This window comes from Erpetoichthys calabaricus, chromosome 14 (assembly GCF_900747795.2).
Source record: "Erpetoichthys calabaricus chromosome 14, fErpCal1.3, whole genome shotgun sequence".
NCBI lineage: Eukaryota > Metazoa > Chordata > Cladistia > Polypteriformes > Polypteridae > Erpetoichthys > Erpetoichthys calabaricus.
Window position 1 is genome coordinate 91,571,941 of NC_041407.2, and position 20,538 is coordinate 91,592,478.

The 20,538-nt window shown below is 35.9% G+C and overlaps 1 protein-coding gene across 1 annotated transcript in view; it reads right to left on the reverse strand.

Moving 5' to 3' along the window:
- The window catches only part of zmym4.1 (zinc finger MYM-type containing 4, tandem duplicate 1), a 98,130-nt gene that overhangs the window by 58,972 nt on the left and 18,620 nt on the right, over nucleotides 1-20,538 (reverse strand). Inside the window, exons 3-4 of the mRNA XM_028819713.2 lie at nucleotides 11,588-12,286; nucleotides 11,253-11,314 (exon numbers count right to left, since the gene is read on the reverse strand). Of these exons, the coding sequence (XP_028675546.2) occupies nucleotides 11,253-11,314; nucleotides 11,588-12,286 (761 nt within the window). The remainder of the gene's footprint in view (nucleotides 1-11,252; nucleotides 11,315-11,587; nucleotides 12,287-20,538) is intronic.

The window sequence follows — 20,538 nt, forward strand, 5'->3', positions numbered from 1 at the left end:
GTGAATATCGTTTCTTTCTCTCTAATAAATAAACCGACTTTTTCGAATGTTTGTCCCTGTGATTTCTTAATTGTTATAGCAAAAGCTATTCTAACGGGAAACTGTAAACGTTTTAATACAAATGGCATATCAACATCTCCTTTGGTGTCTAATGTTATCCGCGGAAGATGTACTACAATTACCTTTCTTGTCACCTGTTAAAATATTACATATCAGAATTGTTCGACCAATTCTGAATACAACTAATCTTGTCCTATTGCACAGTCCATCATTCATACATAAATTATGCAATAACATTACGATACATCCTTCTTTCAACAGTAATTCAGCCAGTGGAAGACCAGACGGTGTTAACAGTTGTAGATATTCCACGGGATATTGTAAGTTGATGTTTTCATCTTCCGCACCATCACCACCAATTGTTTCACCATAGTCTATTGATATGGATGTAACCAATTTTCTGTGTAACCGATCGTCAATTTTCATGTTAATTCATTTGACTGGACATCGTTTCTCGGTGCTAGGATTGCCCGTGTACTCATTTCTTCTGTTGATAATCCTTCGGGATGAAATTCTTCAACAGGATTTGGTCATAAGTCTTCTTTTATTGGGAACTTAAAGTGAGGAAAACTAAATTTATAAGAGTTTAGAGCGCTGGAACTGTGTCTGACAAAAGCATTCACACGAATGAGAGGTGAGAGGCAGGCCCGTGGGCATGGTTGAGAGAAGGGCGAAACTTGAAAAAATCTCTTGGCAATAGTCTCGTCTCACGGGCCTTGAAAAAATCTCTTGGTAATAGTCTCAAGATTTTGTTTTATAATATAGAGAGATTTATGGTAATTTAGTTGTAGTACTTCTTTATGTGAGGTATTATGGTAGTTGAGCTAGTGCGTGTGTCTTTTTTTTTGCAGTGAACGTCCTGTAAACAGACAGAAGCAACGCAGACTTCACCAGAAAAAAAAGAAAGAATATTAACCTTTACAGTTGGCACTTATTCTACACAATGTACACAAAGTTGTTTGTGTACTTTGCAATAAACCCATAAGCCAGTCAAAAGCAATAATGATATTTTTACATACCAAAAGGTGTATTTTTTTCTAAATTATAGGTATCCATGTTGTCTACTCTCTCATTAGTAAAATCTGTAAAAGCTGAGTCAATCTGCTTTATAAAAGATCCCACCTGCGTCAAGCCACATTCTGTACAAGGCTCCTTACCACAGCGGAGGTTCAGAGCATTACGACGTTGTCTATGATTGGCCACTCACACTTAATGTTGCAGCTGTGTATAAAAGGCAAGAAATAAATTGGCGGAAATGTTTTCTTTAACCAAAAAAAAAAAAATTACAGTTGGGGAACTCATAGAAAAAGATACAGAATGCAACTGATACAAAATAGCAGACTTTAAGTTAGATTCTATCACACTTTACATTCTATTGCTGAAAAACTCAATGCTACGCTCGATTTGTAAGTACTGCTTATAGTGCAACTTTGAAGCATTGCAGAATGTAGGATTACAGTTTAAGCTTCATGGATTCAATTACCATATCCAGACATTTTTGCTCCACATTCTCCCTATGTTAATTTTTGAGCAGTGCTCTTTCAGTTTCAGCTCATGGAGTATTGGCACTGTTTCTCAGCATACCAGTGAGTACTGTTATGCTGTACCTGTGCTTCTTGGGGGGGGGGCGTCTCACATGAAAATGAGTGTCACTGTATCACGCCATTTGCATCAAAAGCACACGAGAAGAGAAAAAAAGCCATTTCAACTACTGTCTTGTTCTGGGGTATAATTTCCCCAGAACCACCCCCTCCACCTCCTGCAATGAAGAGATGGACAGCAACATGTGATATTTTCTATTTGCTTTTAATCCAGATTGCAACCCCTCACTAACCATGCAGAAACAAGCGGAATTACAAACAAAATCAAAGAGCTGCCTTTTATGGATCGGGAAGGTTGAAGTGAGCACCATTAGACATTTGAATATAAAAAATCTTGCACAGCTCTGTCAGTTCCTTTCAGTGTGTTTGGTATTGGCCAGACTATACTGTGAAAAAGTCTCATGTATTCACAACCCAGTAACAGTCACCTGCAACCAAAAAATTGGTTTACGCATATGTGAAACTAGCTCTGGGGCCCTTTCTAGGTCTATTTCCTGCCCTGCACCCAGGGCTGGCAGGAAGGGAAGAACCCCATAGCCTAGATGAAGCGGTTAGGAAAATGTTTGTACTTATTCCAAACATGAAAAGCAATGAAAAAACAATAAATAAAACAACATGCTAAACTCCTGTGGGCCAACTGCAACATAAGGCAAGAAATGATTGTGAATTACAGCTCAAAAGTACCAATCTATTGTAGAAAATGTAATCATTCTCCGCATCAAGTGGAAAAAATAAATTGTTTCACAGACTGGCATAAAAAGTAACTTTGAAAGTAAAGGTTGGGGCGAGTATGTTATTATATTTACAGTTACAAATTGTTTACTTGTTGATTCAAAGTGATATATAGTGTTTGTGGGCTGTATTTTTTTTTATATATAAACAAAAATATGCAATTGCATCAGCCAATTCAGTAACATGAAACTGAAGATCGGTATCATTCATAAAAAAAAAACCGGATTAGAAAATAAATAATAAAACAATGTATCAATAGGAAATTGCTACATCATACAACACTGCCTTACAAGAACACAAAAATAATGTTAAGTGCATAGTAAAATGAGCAATTTGTGTCAAATGATTTTCTTATATTAATCAAATTTAAAATTCCTTAACATAATCCACTGGGCCCTTGATCAAGACCCTGAACCTGAAAATTGAATTGGGCTGCTGTACAGTGGTTGACTCTGCACTCTGACCACCAAAGGTCAAGCGAAAAGGTAAATTTCCCATCAGGGATTACTACAATATACCAAATATCAAAAATACCAAATAATAACTGAGACAGACCGTTCACAACAGGAGGATAGAAAATAACTAGTCATTAACATTACAAGAGAAAATCCTCTGGAGAGGATCAAGATGAACTGTAACAGACAAAGTCACAGTCCTGATGAGACCTTGGCCAACAGATTTCCCAGCTGTTTATGGGCAAAATTTTATAAGGGTATATTTAAATGAGATAATGTTAAAACTCCATATAAATCATTAGATCTATAGATCATTACCTAATCACCTAAAGTACTAGAGTGCTGTAGTCTCCAAATGCTTATATGATGCTATATATACTGCTCAAAAAAATTAAAGGAACACTTTTTAATTGGAGTATAGCATCAAGTCAATTAAACTTCTGAGCTATTGATCTGGTCAGTTATGTAGCAGAGGGGGTTGTTAATCAGTTTTAGCTGCTTTGGTGTTAATGAAATTAACAGGTGCACTAGAGGGGCAACAATGAGATGACCCCCAAAACAGTAACAGCACAGTCTGAAGGGCATGGAGGAGATTCCAGGAGACAGGCAGTTACTCCAGGAGAGCTGGACAGGGCAGTAGAAGGTCCTTAACCCATCAGTAGGATCGGTATCTGCTCCTTTTGGTAAGGAGGAACAGGATGAGCACTGCCAGAGCCCTACAAAATGACCTCCAGCAGGCCACTGGTGTGAAAGTCTCTGACTAAACAATTAGAAACAGAGTTCATGAGGGTGGCCCGAGGGCCCGACGTCCTCTAGTGAGTCCTGTGCTCACTGCCCGGCACCGTGGAGCTTTATTGGCATTTGCCATAGTATACCAGAATTGGCAGGTCCACCACTGGTGCCCTGTGCTTTTCACAGATGAGAGCTGGTTCACCATGAGCGCATGTGACAGATGTGAAAGGGTCTGGAGAAGCCATGAAGAATTCTATGCTGCCTGTAACATTGTTCAGCATGAACAGTTTGGTGGTGGGTCAGCGATGGTCTGGGGAAGCTTATCCATGGAGGGACACACAGACCTCTACAGGCTAGACAATGGCACCTTCACTGCCATTACATATCGGGATGAATTCCTTGGACCCATTGTAAGATCCTACGCTGGTGCAGTGGGCCCTGGGTTCCTCCTGGTGTACGACAATGCCCAGCCTCATGGGGCGAGAGTATGCAGACAGTGCCTGGAGGAAGATGGAATTGATACCATTGACTGGCCCCCACACTCACCTGACCTAAATCCAATGGAACACCTGTGGGACATTATGTGCCGGTCCATCCGACGACGCCAGGTTGCACCTCAGGATGTATAGGAGCTCAGTGATGCCCTGGTCCAGATCTGGGAGGAGATCCCCCAGGACACCATCCGTCGTCTTATTTTCCCCATTGAGATCTGATGCGTTTTCAAAGTGTTCCTTTAATTTTTTTGAGCAGTTTCATATTGCGTATAATTCCATTAATTCATTTTTCTACACAGTTTCCTCACCTGCTGCAAAATAATTCTATTTTAAGTTATTTCAATTCATCATTAAATATTACTGCCTTAAGAGCTACTGTCTGAAGGGGACTTGCTTTGATAAGGGAGGCCATAGCAAGCATAATATACTGTATAAAAATGGATATGCAAATGTACACATACACACCAAACTGTATGGACAAGTTCTTAAGTGCTCTTATCAGGTTCTCCAAATAGCATAATGCAAGCCATTTTAAGTATACAAACTAGATAAAAAAATATACACAATTTATGCAGGAGAAAAGTTCTTTGAGAACATATTAAAAAATACAAATAAAAAAACAATTTTATCTTCAACACATTTTTAAATTTTTTTTAGTAAATTCTTTAGTAAAATAAAACATACTGTACACCTTTACCCTGAGGAGCAATAAAAGATTTGGCTTGGGTGCCACAAAGTCCAAATCACCGACAAAAACTAGTGAGTGAGAGGGAGAGAGATTACATGTTCATGCTCAGCTGTCTAACTGAAACAAAGGGTTCACTTAATTAGTATCAGCAGCAGAATACGTTCACATTAGCAAGACAGGGTCACTACATGAGACAAGAAACAGGTTCTGGACTACTGATCTTAAAGAGCACTTCAAGTGTAAAAGAATAAACAAATAAATTTTTTTTTTTTTATGAAAGTCAGCAACAGGACAGGACTAGGTCTCACTACTTTTTTATACTTATGGCTTCAAGGATACTCGCTCTCTTCTCAATGCCAACCTTCTTTTTGAGCCACACACCATCCTGATGAAAGCCATTTGTGTTGTTTACTTGTTGGATTCAATTGTGTTGGATTCTAGTAATTTTATATCTTGCAGTACAATTATCAGCAGTATAGAAGCCTAACACCTGTGAAACCTACTTTCTTAAAGCAGAATATTGCCTTCTAATTTTCATAAGCATTTTATATCTGCAAGTTGCTTATTTGAAGAGAACCATGTTTTTAGGAAGCCTAGAATACCGCTTTTTACTAGTATACTAGGTTTACATTGATTTTTTAATTGAATTTATCTTTAGTTTTGTACAAATTACAATTTTTCACATAAGAAATAAAGGGAAGAGATACAATTATAAAGAATTTCAAGAATACATTCAAATATGAATAACTGCTTTAGTGAAAAGTGAACCTATTGTAAAATTCTCCAATCAACATTCTCTAATTCCTACTGCTATTCAACATTGCTGCAATTTTCAGGACACCATCTTGTATTAGGGCGGCATGGTGGTGCAGTGGTAGCACTGCTGCCTTGCAGTTAGGAGACCTGGGTTCGCTTCCTGGGTCCTCCCTGCATGGAGTTTGCATGTTCTCCCCATGTCTGTGTGGGTTTCCTCCGGTTTCCTCCCACAAAGACATGCAGGTTAAGTGCATTGGCGATCCTAAATTGTCCCTAGTGTGTACTTGGTGTGTGTGTCTGTGTGCCCTGCGGTGGGCTGGCACCCTGCCCAGGGTTTGTTTCCTGCCTTGCGCCCTGTGTTGGCTGGGATCGGCTCCAGCAGACCCCCGTGACCCTGTAGTTAGGATGAAGCGGGTTGGATGATGGATGGATGGATCTTATATTAGCACATCACTTCAATAACAGCCTATTCACATGTTGGACAACTAATACTCTTATTAATGTAATGAAAAAACAACACTCTTTTGTGTGGTCATTTGGTACAGAATTATATTTTCCAAGTGTATGACACTGCACACTCCCTTCAGTTTTCTCTAAATTTGTATATTTTTATTCACACGCCACTTTGCAATCGTATAGGTATTGGCAGTTCAGAGACACTACTTTAATTGTAAATAACTGCACAAACATAGGTTTGCATTTTCCTGTATAATGACAGATGAAAACCGACCTTTGAATCTTTTCAATATCACTGGTTTTCCTTCTTCTCTCAAAGACAGTCAAGTTCTTTAAATTTATCTATACATATTAATAAAAGGCAAAGCCCTCACTGACTGACTGACTGACTCATCACTAATTCTCGAACTTCCCGTGTAGGTGGAAGGCTGAAATTTGGCAGGCTCATTCCTTACAGCTTACTTACAAAAGTTAGGCAGGTTTCATTTCGAAATTCTACGCGTAATGGTCATAACTGGAACATGTTTTTTGTCCATATACTCTAATGGAGGAGGCGGAGTCACGTATCGCGTCATCACGCCTCCTATGTAATCACGTGAATTAAAAACAAGGACGAGATTTACAGCACGAGTCAAACGCGGGAACGAAGGTAAATGACGTTAATTTTTCACTGTCTTTTAATACTGTGTAAGCATACATATTAACACATGTGCAATTAAACGTGTGCATTTACGGGGTGATTTCTCAGGCTTAAAAGCTCGCCTTTTATCAAATGCGGGAACAAAGGTAAATCACGTTGTTCACTGTCTTTTAATACTGTGTAACCATACATATTAACACATGTGCAATTAAACGTGTGCATTTACGGGGTGATTTCTCAGGCTTAAAAGCTCGCCTTTTACTAAAAAGGTAAATGCAAAACTATTTTCAATCATTCTATGATCTGCTTCTCACAACTGAAGGCACCGTGGCTGATGTTACGTCACTTGCTGTCCAACCATAAGCGTTACCTGGTAGGTAACCGGCCAGTCACTTCACTCCCTTACGGGAATCGAACCTCTGAGGTTTTCTTTTGTTCTTAATTAAAATTTAAAAGCAATACTTCACCGCTGCTAAGCCCCTCTAGCGCTGACGTCCGAGGTTCGATTACCGTAAGCAAGTGCAGTGAGTGTGTAATTACATTCACGGCATTCGTAGTCTGATTCACAATCTGATTGTATGGGTGGTTACCTACCAGGTAACGCTTATAGTTGGCCACCAAGTCAGGTCGAAGTGATCACTCGAGTAAAGGCAGCTTCACAAAAAAACAGATCCTTAACAAACTGTTATTAGTATATTTTCCCTCAATTTAAAAAGGTTTTAATTTCTTCTTAATAAAAATTTAAAAGCGGTACTTCGCCGGTGCAAAGCGCGTGGATTTGACCGACTGACACATACAGACATATTCATGAGTGCAGGTACTTCGGAAAGAAAGCACCGTGTAAACCTAAAGTTTAAATTAAGTTCATAGACCTACAAAAGGTTGCCATTCATTTGAGGCAAGATTGCTTTTCTTCTGTACAACTATACGTTGCATTCTCAAGAGTGTGCTTGCACGGCTTCGGATATGGATATAGATATATATATATATGTATGTATATATATATATATATATATATATATATATATATATATATATATACACATGTATGTATGTCTATATATAAATATGTAAGCTTATAAGTACTGCCTTACTTCTCTTTAAGAAAGGAAGATGTAATGATACTTGATTTAAACGATTCCATGTCTTCCTGGGTTTGCTTAGCTTATTGTCAATATCTTTAAACGTTTTTTTAAGACTTATTGACTGAAACGGGCTTTCACGAAAAAAGTTAGGGCTTTACTACAGGATACACCCTCCACAAGTTAAGCAAGTAAAAATAAAACATATATTTCTGTTTTATTTAAACCTTTTAACTTCGTATGCATAGCTCCATTTGGCTGTTTAATTTTTTTTTTCTTTCTTCAGTAATATTTAATCTCCTTAAAGAAAAAGAACATATCCATTTTACTTTTTTTGTATCTCTTTAGTAATATTTTAGTGTAAAAGGATAACCAGTATTTAAACCTTTTATGTTACTTTATACATTTATTTTACACAATGTTGAAAAATTAATAAGAAAGCTACATATTTTGGCAGCTGCTGCTTTCATTTTGAATGAAATGAAAAAAGCTCTCCAAGAGAAAACATCAATGAAGAAGAAACAGTTTGCACTATCTAAAAATGAGAAACCCTCATTTATAAAAGTTTGCTGCAGATGACTTAACTGAAAATAAATGAATAGTTCCTATGTGTATAATACATATTTATCTATTTTACTTATGCCTTTATTCCACCAACTTACAACATCTGAGGTACAATTTGTTACATTACTTTTGTTTTTTGCAGCACAGGCAGGTGAAGTGACTTCCTCAGGGTCACACAGTGGTGTCAGTACCAGGATTTGAACTGACAAGCTCCGGGTTTACTGAAATATTACTGAAGAAAGAAAAAAACCGAAAACGGGCAAATAGGGCTATGCATACAGATATCCATCCATCCATTATCCAACCCGCTATATCCTAAATACAGGAGCCAATAAGTAGATATGTATATATACAGTATATGTGTGAATGTATGTATATATGTATGTCTATATTTATATATATATATATATATATATATATGTTTATGTGGATGTGTATATGTGTATATACGTATGTATATGTAGATATGTGTATATGTAGATATGTATATATATGTATATATGTTTATGTATATATATAGTTACATAACCTCTTTAACACACTACTTCTCCGCTGCGAAGTGCGGGTATTTTGCTATATGTAGATATCTGTATATGTAGATATGTATATATATATGTATATGTATATATATATGTTTACATAACCTCTTTAACACACTACTTCTCCGCTGCGAAGCGCGGGTATTTTGCTATATATATATATATATATATATACTAGCAAAATACCCGCGCTTCGCAGCGGAGAAGTAGTGTGTTAAAGAGGTTATGAAAAAGTAAAGGAAACATTTTAAAAATAACGTAACATGATTGTCAATGTAATTGTGTTGTATGTATATGTAATATATATATATATATATATATATATATATATATATATATATATATATATATATATATGACAGCAACACTCATAACAATGACAACACAATTACATTGACAATCATGTTACGTTATTTTTAAAATGTTTCCTTTACTTTTTCATAACCTCTTTAACACACTACTTCTCCGCTGCGAAGCGCGGGTATTTTGCTAGTAATGTAATAAAATTGCTAACATAAAACACTTTTTTTTTTTTTTTTTTAAAACAGAGTTGTGTTAACAAGGCAATGTGGTTCCACTACCTTAATTTCTTTTGTTGTTTTAAAAGTAAATCTTAAAAATTTCAACATATTCTATAGTAACTGAAAACTCAAACTATTTGTTCAGTTTGTTTTTCGATTATGTTTTACTAAAAATGTTAAAGGGTTTTCCAAATAACCAAGGATATGAATTTAATGCACTAAAAGTTTATTTCATAATATTGAAAACATGGATTTAAAGGCTTAAATAGGTTTTAAATTTAGTCACAATGTAAGAGTTTTCAATATACAGGACAGGTTTGACAACTTCATACCAAAAATGATAGTAAATTTACAAAATGTGACACAGCTGATTCAATTCTCTTCCATTTAAGCAGTATTTGGTCAAATGTTTAAAAACCACTCAAGTGACTTAATTTTACTATTTTAGACACTCAGTATATACAATAACTCCACTTGGCATAAAAACAAAACATGATAAAACACAGGTATTTCCATCTTTCCCAAAAGAGAAGTTTTCAAGAGAAGCTGCTTGTTTTCAAATTGTCTAAATGTTCTTCACAAATTAAACCAAAGTTACAACTTCACCTACAGACACCAAAGTATTGGTAGAAGGTATGGTAAAATATGGCATTTTACTAACTTTCATTTTTAGGACATTGTGCCTAGTTTTGAAGGGGAGGTTAAGAGTTTCTGCTATGATGACATTATCTTAGATTTTACTTACACAAATAAAAGGAAATTACTCCTTAATGAAAAAAACTGAATGAGATCAAACATGGTAACACATGTTTTGCTCAATAGGGCTTTCAGTGTTTGATTGTATTCTTTGTCAAAAGAAATAAACATTAATCAATTGTGAAATTGCAAAATATATAAACCACTCAAATACTACAGTATAAACCAGTTTATCAGGTAATAAAATACACAGTAGGCAAAATAATGCTGACACATTTCTTAATAAAAAAAAGTAAAAATGAATTAAAAAGTGATGAACTGAATTGAGTTTTAAATCTACAGAGACAAATGTTTCAGATGCGTTTCATTTTCCTTATCACTTTTTTATTTTCTTCTTATTACATATTGTTACCACACTGTATAAACTCAAAAAAGAAAAAAAAAAATCTCTCAAACAAAATAATTTAGTTACCAAAAGTCATTACTTTGTGCATGGGATGCAAAAAATTATTATTTTACACTTGTCAATCAATCCCAGCTACAGTTTAAGATATGCTTTTCAAAACTGTTTACTTCGATTCAATTTTCTGCGTGTCTGATTTTTAAGCAAGAGTAACAATATCATAGATTTATTTAAACCTGTCAACACATTTATCAGCAAAGGTTTTATATAAAAATGTATGCATGTCACAAGTTGTTGATAACAATGATTCAGGTTACAAGTACAAAATAACTTTGAAAGGTTTTAATATAAGATGCCTACAAATTCGTGTTTATTAAATTGCTTCAGTGTTTTTTCATACTGAGACCATTAGTAAAAGAAAAAAAGCACAAAACGAACAAATACACATTAACATCTACTGTAAAGGAACACATTTCTTTGGCAATGTCATTGAAAATGTCATGTATAACTATGATTTTGGGAGGAGGGGGACATACCATAGATACCAGCAACAAACCAGCACTGGTAAAAAGACAATTCACTTGAAACACTGGCCCTACATTTCAAGGAGGACAGAAGTGACAGAAAGGTTCAGAATATTAAGGTGGCTACTTCTAATAGAAGAACACTATTTATTTCAACTTATTGTACCAAATGTGACTCAAACCAACACGTTTTCTAATCAAAACATCACCAGGTACTTTCATTTTCATTGATGCTAGTATATTAATATTTTAATAATCCATATTTCAAGCTTTTGGGATAATAGCATACTGAACATTGATATCACTTACCTGGTACTCACAATCGGGGGGTGTAATCACACGTGGTTCCATATCCTTCTCCTTGTCTTGTACTATAAATAACAAAAAAGGACACACGTTACCTCTGCCCAGGTCATCTCTGAACGAATAGCATTTATGTTTCTAGGAAGTATAATTATAAAACAAAATTATAAAGATTACTTCAAATATGAAGTCTAAGAGAACTTAAAGCACATTTCAAAGAAAACTCAAAATTTAAACTGTGTTAGCATTAATGAAAGACCATTAAACATTACTTTAACTTTTTATCAAGAACGACTTCAGAAAAATAAGAAGCAGCACCTCACTTGTGCATCATCACTCACCTGTAACTGTTTTCTTACTGCTGTGACCTCCATTTTCTTTCTGCCTCTTCTCTCGTATAGATATGTCATTTACAGGGGAGCAGATTTCAGGTGTTTGCAGATCTTGATCATCCTCACTCACTGGGCTCAGACCTGCCTGGAAGCTGTCAGATCTTGACCCAAACCCAAGTTCAAGAGTCCCATCTGCTGGTGGACTTATGTCCTCATTTCCATTCTGTTCTTCATCAAGAACTGTTACTGAATGTTCTGTACTACTACTAGTAGTAGTAGTAGTAGTAGTTTTCCCTAGCTCATTCGTAATTTGGTTTTTTAACTCTGAGTCAGAAACTGATTTTTTTTCACTCAAAGGTACAAAATTTTGCTCAGTGGCAGAATCCTTATGCTCCCCATCCGGTTCAGATCCCCGAGGTATAACAGGGGACCTAAAGCTATCTGGCACATCACTGTTATCATCAACATCTTCATCATCAACATGAGCAATATCATCATCCACATCCTGATCCTCCAGCTCACTTTCACTACCAACAACTGGAATGCCAACCAGGTCATCACTGTTGAAGAAGGGATCCTCCTCATCATCTTCCTCTTCCGTATATGCTGCTAAAGGATCTTTGCTAGGCCCCCTGCAAGAACTGACCTCCAAACCTGCCCTGCTGGAAAAATTCTCTGTATTTTTTGACTCCATCTCCATGAGAGAACCTGAATAAAACAAAGCCAAACAATTTCCATAGTGAGAGTGATATCTAATCTTGTAGAATATGTCAAATGCACCCATACCACAACTAAATTAATAAATAAAAATTTCTGTTTTTGCTGCTACATTAAACCTATTGTCTAAAGCCACTTTACAGAAACAGCAGATATGAAGGCAAAATAAAATGCCAAGTATTTAAACATTAGCACAATCTAGATGAGAACAGGCCATTCAGCCCAACAAATCTTGCTAGCCCTTTCCACTTAATTCTTCTAAAAAAAAACATCAAGTTTAGTTCTGAAGTCTTACTGTCTACCACACTACTTGGTAAATTATTCCAAGTGTCTATGGTTCTCTGTGTAAAGAAAAATTTCCTAATGTTTGTGCAAAGTTTACCCTTACCAAGTTTCTAAATGTGTCACCACATGTTCTTGATGAACTCATTTTAAAGTAACAGTCTCAATCCACAGTACTAATTCCCTTCATAATTTTAAACATTTCAGTTATGTCACATCTTAATCTTCTTTTGCTTAAACTGAAAGGATTCATAATTCATCCCCTGTAGCCCTGGAATCAGCCTAGTCGCTGTTCTCTAGAGCTTTTCTAGAGCTGGTCTTTTTTGGTGCCTGGAGACCAAAACTGCACAGAGTACTCCCTCACCAGTGCATTATAAAGCTTGAGCAGAACCTCCTTTGACATGTACTCCACACATTGTGTTATATAACCTAACATTCTATTTGCCTTCTTAATAGATTCTGAAAAATGTCAGAAGTTGCTAGCGTACAGTCCAGTTCGACTCCTAAATCCTTCTCATAAGGTGTACTCTCGATTTTCAGACATACCATTGTTTATTGAAAACCTAATAGTTTTACTTCCTATGTGTAATACTTTATATTTAGTGACATTAATAAATTTCATCTACCACAAATCTGCCTAAGCCTGTATGCTGTCCAAGTCCTTCTGTAATGATTTAACAGATTCCAAATTACAGTATCTGCTAATCCACCTATCTTGGTATCATCTGGCAAACTTAACCAGCTTGTTACTTATATTCCTATCTACATCATTTATATATTCAAAATAGCAGCAGCCCTTGCACTGGCCCTTGGGGAATACCACTCTTAACATCAGCCAATTCTGATAAGATTCCTCACATCATCCCCCCTTGGTTCCTGTGTCTAAGCCAATTCTGCACCCTTCTAAAAATATCACCCTGAACTCCCATTTCTTTTAGTCTGGTGCCCAACCTCACATGTGGCACCTTATAAAATGCTTTCTGAAAATCAAGATAAATAATATCATATGCTCCACTTGGATCACATCTTTTTGTTGCTTCCTCATAGCATGTTAGTAAAACATGACCTTCCTCCTCTGAACCCATGCTGACTGCTCAGAAAAACTCCTGTACTTGCCATGTGCTGCTCAGTCTTATCTTTAACAATTCCTTCCTTTCATTTTCTTGTGACACAAGCTTACTGGCTTATAGTTGCTTGGATCTGCCTGGTCACCCTTTTCATATAACATGATAATATTTGCCATTTTTCAGTCCATCAGAATCTGCCCAGTGCACAGTGACTTTCTAAAAATGCGTGTCAACAGTTTATATAAGTACCTGCTAGCTTCCTTAAGAACTCAAGGGTAAATATTACCTGATCCTGGCGATTTGTTTGATTTCAACCTATTCAATCTGAGCAGTACATCTCCCTCTACAATTTCCAAATCATCCAGTACCTCGTTAGCTGTCCCATTTACCACTGGGAGGTTACCCGCTTCCTCACTTGTGAAGACCTCAGAAAAATGCAAGATTAGAGCACCTGCTATTTCACAGTCTATATCCTTTAATTCTCCGTTACTACTCCTGATGCACTTCACCTCCACCTTGACTGTTCTTTTACTAAAAAATTAAATATAAACGTTCCAATGCTGACACAAAAACAAACACAAATCTAGTATAGTCTCCATTAAATTGATAACCATCAGAAAAATTAGACAAACATTTTCAATTTTTATTTAGTAAGAATAAAATATTACAAGAAACGGAATCACGTTAATGTAAACATGTCAACATAAACAAAGTAGAAAAGGTACAGTATGTCTGGTGTCCACTGCTGTAGTGATGAAGATTTAGTATACGCCCTTCAAGTGATATGTCTTGAAATAGTCACCAACAAATAGCATAATGTTTAAATCAGGAAAGTAGAAGCATCTTTCTTTGCTCACTAGTCTTCTAAAAAAATTTTCTCCTGCTTGTGAATGAGAGGTTAAAGCATCAGTGGCTGCCTCACATGATCAACAAACCTATTGTGCTATTGTAGGTTACCACAGTGCAAAGAATAGTGACTTCCACATTTGCGCCGACATTAACATTGAGAGTCACTACACTGCAAACAGTGCTTAGGGTGCTAACTTCTTTCTCCTCCATAGTGATTTTGCTTTTTTGCCACAAACCTACTTGCATCACAGTGAAGGTTCAGGCAATCAAATTCAAAAGGTATATCACAGCAGTTTGGCCATATGGTGCAATATGCATCAATTTCATAGTCAATGTTCGATAATAATAAAAATATATTTTATTTATATAGCACCTTTCCCATGCTCAAGGCACTAATGACCAATGATCAATCCACATCCTTATCACTATTGCTTTATTCAACTAATGGTTTAGTTTCAGTTTGTTCTAAATCTGGCTTTACAGTTTATTTACATGCCACTGTACTTCAGATGAAGGCTTCGCTCCACTAATGAATACTGACTGGCAGAAGCAGAAAAATATTCATGATATTTGCAGCATAATGTTATTTTATCCACCAGAGGGCAGCAGAATACTGTTCTAAGTGTTATTCAGGCTTTACACTGTAAAACGGATCATTAAATGTCTGACATGGGCTTATCTGTAATTAAACATATTTCTGAACGTGAATCACACTCTGGGTTAAGGCCAGGGAGGTTTATAAAGACAAAAAAATTAAAAAGCAGTAACACCACACAAGTCAAAAAGTATAGAGAAAAAAATTTCAATAAACCATAACATCAGACAAAATAAATAAAACAAGCTTTTAAATATTTAATGGCTGCGTAAAAGACATTTTATGAACATTTTGAATGCTAACATATCTTTATCGAACTAGGAAAAAGAGTGCCACATACATCTAATGGACTATTGGAAAGCCTGATTTTAACTGCAGGGGTAGGCTGAATGTTTCTAGGTAGTGGTCCAATTCTCAATACACTTGTGACAATAAGAATCCCTCCATGTCTGCCTGTCAGCATTGCCTAAAAACCATTATGGTATAACAAGAAATGATTGCTTTGTAAGATACTAGTATAATATATTTGTACATACTTTTCAAACTTAAGCTTTCCTCAAAAACAAATAAATGTATTACTGATTAAAATAATTAATGTAATTAACACAAGCACTGTTCTTGTCTGTTCACGTTTCTTGAACTGATTTAAGCATAACTTCTCACTCTCTGTTTCTCACTCCATCTTTTCGCACACTGCTGCCAAGCAAACACAGTGTAAGAAATGTTCTCTTAGTTTCCTAACTTCCTGTTTGCATCAACTCACCAATCAGACAGAACAGCACATCACTCTGTTACATACTGTATAAAGGAGTAGACTCACTTGTTACATTTATTATACACAAGTCCATATCCAGTTGGTACATCATCCACTACTAGTAGGCTCTACCTTGATAATGATTCACATGCATTTACTAATCTGCTAAAACGGAAACAAGTTACTGGAGCTAAAACACAGGAATGGATTGTCAATTATTACCATGTGTTTTATAGATTTTCTTTTGAAAAGTTACCCCATCTATACACTGAAAAGAGGATCAGTGCTGGCCCCTGGAGCTCCAACATTTACGTGAATAAAAGCAGATTAAGACCATCAATTAATGAATGGAATCATACCAAGTTATCATCAAGGAAACCAACAAAACTCCTCATTAAATTAACATAAAAGCAATGATAAGAACAAAATTGGCATTACAATTACTCTGGAAATCAAAATGAATAAAGATTTAAAAATCTACTTTATCCACTGACATCATATGCACAAGGTTAAGAGTCCCAAAACTGGTAAAAATTCCAATCTAAGGAGGAAAAAAAAAGGGTGGGGGAGATGACATGAAGTAAACTTGAAGACAATTTTTTAAATTCAAAAGAGGCCAAGAATGTTTTTAAATGTTAAAAAAAGAAAATATGAAGCATTCAATTGTGTGAACTCTGGGTTAATTTCTGATTCAGAATGTATTAGATTTTAGTACCTACAAAACTGAACGAAACTAGACTAACACAGGCTAACAAATACATACCTAACTGGGATGACAAAGAATTTACAGTTATTTGGTTTCTCTAGCTCCAGTATGTATAAGGAAAATATTATAATTGCCTTAGATTTTAACAATGTATTAAAGCCTGATTTAGAGTGTTCATTTTCATCCACTATCATATTATCAAAAGCTTGCAAGGACAAACATATAATAGCAATGAGAAAGGCACTATATAAATAAAATTTAATAATTATTGTAGCAAGACATTTAAATATTGTATTAAATCCTACAATAAACTGTTCATCTTCAACTGCAAAATATATCAAAGTACCTAAAAATGTTATCATAAATGTGCTGCATCCACAGCGGTGTCCATTCATATTCCAAGAAAACATTGTTTTCTCTTCAGTGTACTATAGTTACTCCCCAAGTTATTACTTCATAGCTGAAAATGTTCTACTATTCTATCAAATCTTGTATTTACATCCATCCATCCATTTTCCAACCCGCTGAATCCAAACACAGGGTCACGGGGGTCTGCTGGAGCCAATCCCAGCCAAATTTACATCACCTGTTATTTTTGATCATGCTCCTCTTATCCTGCAACTTAGAATATCAAGTACTACTAATTATTTGGCAACTGGCGACTTAAATCATCATTGCCAAGAGATTAAGATTTTATTCGAATTTACCTTAGCACAAATTGGATGTCTCCTGAGATATACGCAGAACACACTGGGAAACACTTAAAACATATATAAGGGGACTAATGTATGGTTACACACAAATACACACTGAAAATCAGAATGACAACAACTTATCAATTACATCTCCAAAAATGGCATTCAATGTGTACAAAAGGAATGCAAAACTGTAAGGTGGAGGATTTTAAATTAGTAACCATCTAGAATCATTTTTTAATAATAAAGATGGGAAGAGTACGTAGTAGTGGAAGAAAACTTATTAATAATTGGTTTTAACTGGAAAAACTACACCAGTTGTGTAGAATAATCCCTTTAAAACAGGGGTGTCGAACTCCGGGCCTGGAGGGCCGCAGTGGCTACAGGTTTTCATTCTAACCCTTTTCCTAATCAGTGACCAGTTTTCACTGCTAATTAAATCATTTGCCCTTTGTTTTAATAGCCCTGTTTTTAAGGATTCAGTGCTCTGACTTGATTCATTTCTTCATTAAATGACAGCCAAACAGAAATGAGATGTGAAACGAGCCAACAGATGACCAGCTAAATTGGGTCTTCAAACTCCAACCAATTTCACTCCACAACCAGTTTCTAAATGAGAAGCTGATTCTTGCTATTAATTAAACTCGTTCTTTAACTCCATGGCTTGTTGCTGCACTCATTCTGCCACAGCAGACATTTCCAAAATTGTTGATTTTATGTTTTTTTCAAGAACACCGTGAAAATGTTTTGGTGATTTGAGAGATCTGTCTTACCGAGACCTTCACCTTTCTTTATTTTCAGATATTGTGGATAGCTGGTTGTGTGGGCAGCTCGTTTTGTGTCTCATTATTGTTTTGCTGCTAATTAAGGAAAAAGAAACAACAAAGGGGCTGAGTCAAGTTAATTAAAATTAAGGCAAAAGAAGTTAATTAGCAGCAAAAAACTGGTCACTAATGAAGAAGATGGTTAGAATGAAAACCTGCAGCCACTGCAGCCCTCCAGGACCGGAGTTCGACACCTGTGCTTTAAAACACACTGCACTTGCATACAAGTCAGATTTTCTTATGTGCATGTTCCTGTAGTGTTACTTTGGCTACTAAGTTTTTTTGTTTTGTTTTTTTTCACTAGACCTGTCACATACAAATTTGAAGATAGACTATACCTCAAATTATTTTGCACACATTTTTAATATTTGAAATAATATTTAAAGTTTCAAATCTCTCCAATTATCAATATGTTACTTCAGCAACCCTCACTTGCCACAGGATCACTTTCTGTAGTGAGGCTTATCATATATTGGCTGCATCAAAACTTTACATGGAGATGCATCTAATCACAGAGCAACCATTACATATCAATGATAACAGATTACATTTTAAAAACAATATTAAAAATGATTCATTTATCATACCATGCTACTATGCCAATTCTCACTGTGAAGAGATTAACAATGTTTTGAACATATGAGACTTGTTATTTTACATATAACACATGAATGCTACTGTTACTCCGAATTTTGCACACGTCGTCTCTTGTTGTTCTAGAGCAGGTGTTCCCAAACCAGGAGAAAATTTCGCCTACTCCGGGGATAAATTTGCTTAACACTAGAATTACCAGTGTCTACGAAAAAAGTCATAGATCCGGCCCACCTTAAAACCGTTCTCACCTCTCTTTTGTCTTCTAAAAGTGCCAATTAAGACAAGCAGCTGGCTATTCCATCCCCCACCGCCGCAGAACGTTCACTAAGTCTTCCCAGCTCATGCCTTGTTTGATTATCTGGGAGTGACTGAAGTGCTGGAGTTTTAGAGTGGAAATAATAGATTGCTATTTGGTATACACGCATTTCATGTGTGTTCCGTTTCTACAGTAATCTGTGTAAACACATTTTTAAAACAGAAACGTTTTTCATATTTTAGTAGTAAATGACAAAATGTAGGCATAAACTATAAAAAGTATGAAGCCTGAAGTCCAAAGATCAAGTAAACACTTTCACAAAAGATTCAAGGAATAGACAACAGCTTTATTAGCATAGCGGTAAGATTTGCTGACTTGTAATCAAGAGTCCCCAGTTCGATCCCCACTCACTCCTATATTTGCCGCTATCAGTAGTGAGCTGCTCTGTTTGTTAATATTATACAGTACACACATACATTTGGTTTGCATCTGTAACACACGGTGTGCATTTATAGGACTTGTAAAAGTATTTATTTATTTTTTTTTTTTAACTTTTAATCTCTCTAAATCACGATCACGATACATACTACCGCCCAACGAACAGCGTCAGATCGAGTATGGATTTATGCTGGCGCTATTACTGAAAGAAAAAAAAAAGATCAACATGTGCGTTGATCCTGCAGCACTGAATAAGCTCACGCGCTCTAACATTCCCCCCCACCCCCGATCTGACTCTAAGAAACAGCGCAAGTACAGACGCAAACCAAGTGTGATCAAGAGTCCCTGGTTCAATCCCCACTCACTCCTATATTTGCTGTTTTCAGTAGTAAGCTGCTCTTTTTGTTAATATTATACAGTACACACATACACTTGGTTTGCGTCTGTACTTGCGCTGTTACTTAGAGTCAGATGGGGGGGGGGGAATGTTACTTTATTTCATTTTCCTTTGAAATAAGCACTTTTCTTACATACAATTTACATGCTGATCTTTTTTTTCTTTCAGTACATGTGCCTTCCCTGTTTATTTATATATCTAGTGACTTCTCTGCCTGTCTGTCTGTCTCTCTATTACGCAGTGCTCTGTCTGTGTGTTATGGATCTTAAAAATAACAGTTATAAGGACACTTGTTCATGTTAATTGCAGTCTCAATTGTTAAAAAATATCTTAAAAGGAGCATCCCACATGAAAATATAACGATCTCATTAACTGACAGTGCATACCAATTTATAAATTTTATGTCCGTTTGAGGTTAAAAAGAAAAGGAAAAAAAAAAAAAAAAAACACTTTCTCCTCAATGGGGAATCGAACTCAGGTCTCTGATGAACAGTAAGCCTGCTGCACTCTGAGACAGCAAATCTTACTGCTACGCCACGGAAGCTGTTGTATTGTTCTTGAACCTTTTGTGAAACCTTTTCATGTTTGGACTTCATGCTGCTTCACACATTCTATAGTCTATAACATGTAAATGCTGTACATAAAACCAAAATGTTATTTTAAAGATACTGTAGAGCATCTCCGATATCACATTTGTTACAGCCATTACGATAGACAGGCCACCGGCAATAAATACCTACAATGCCAGGAAAATTGTATAAAATGTGTGCACTGTTACAATAAACG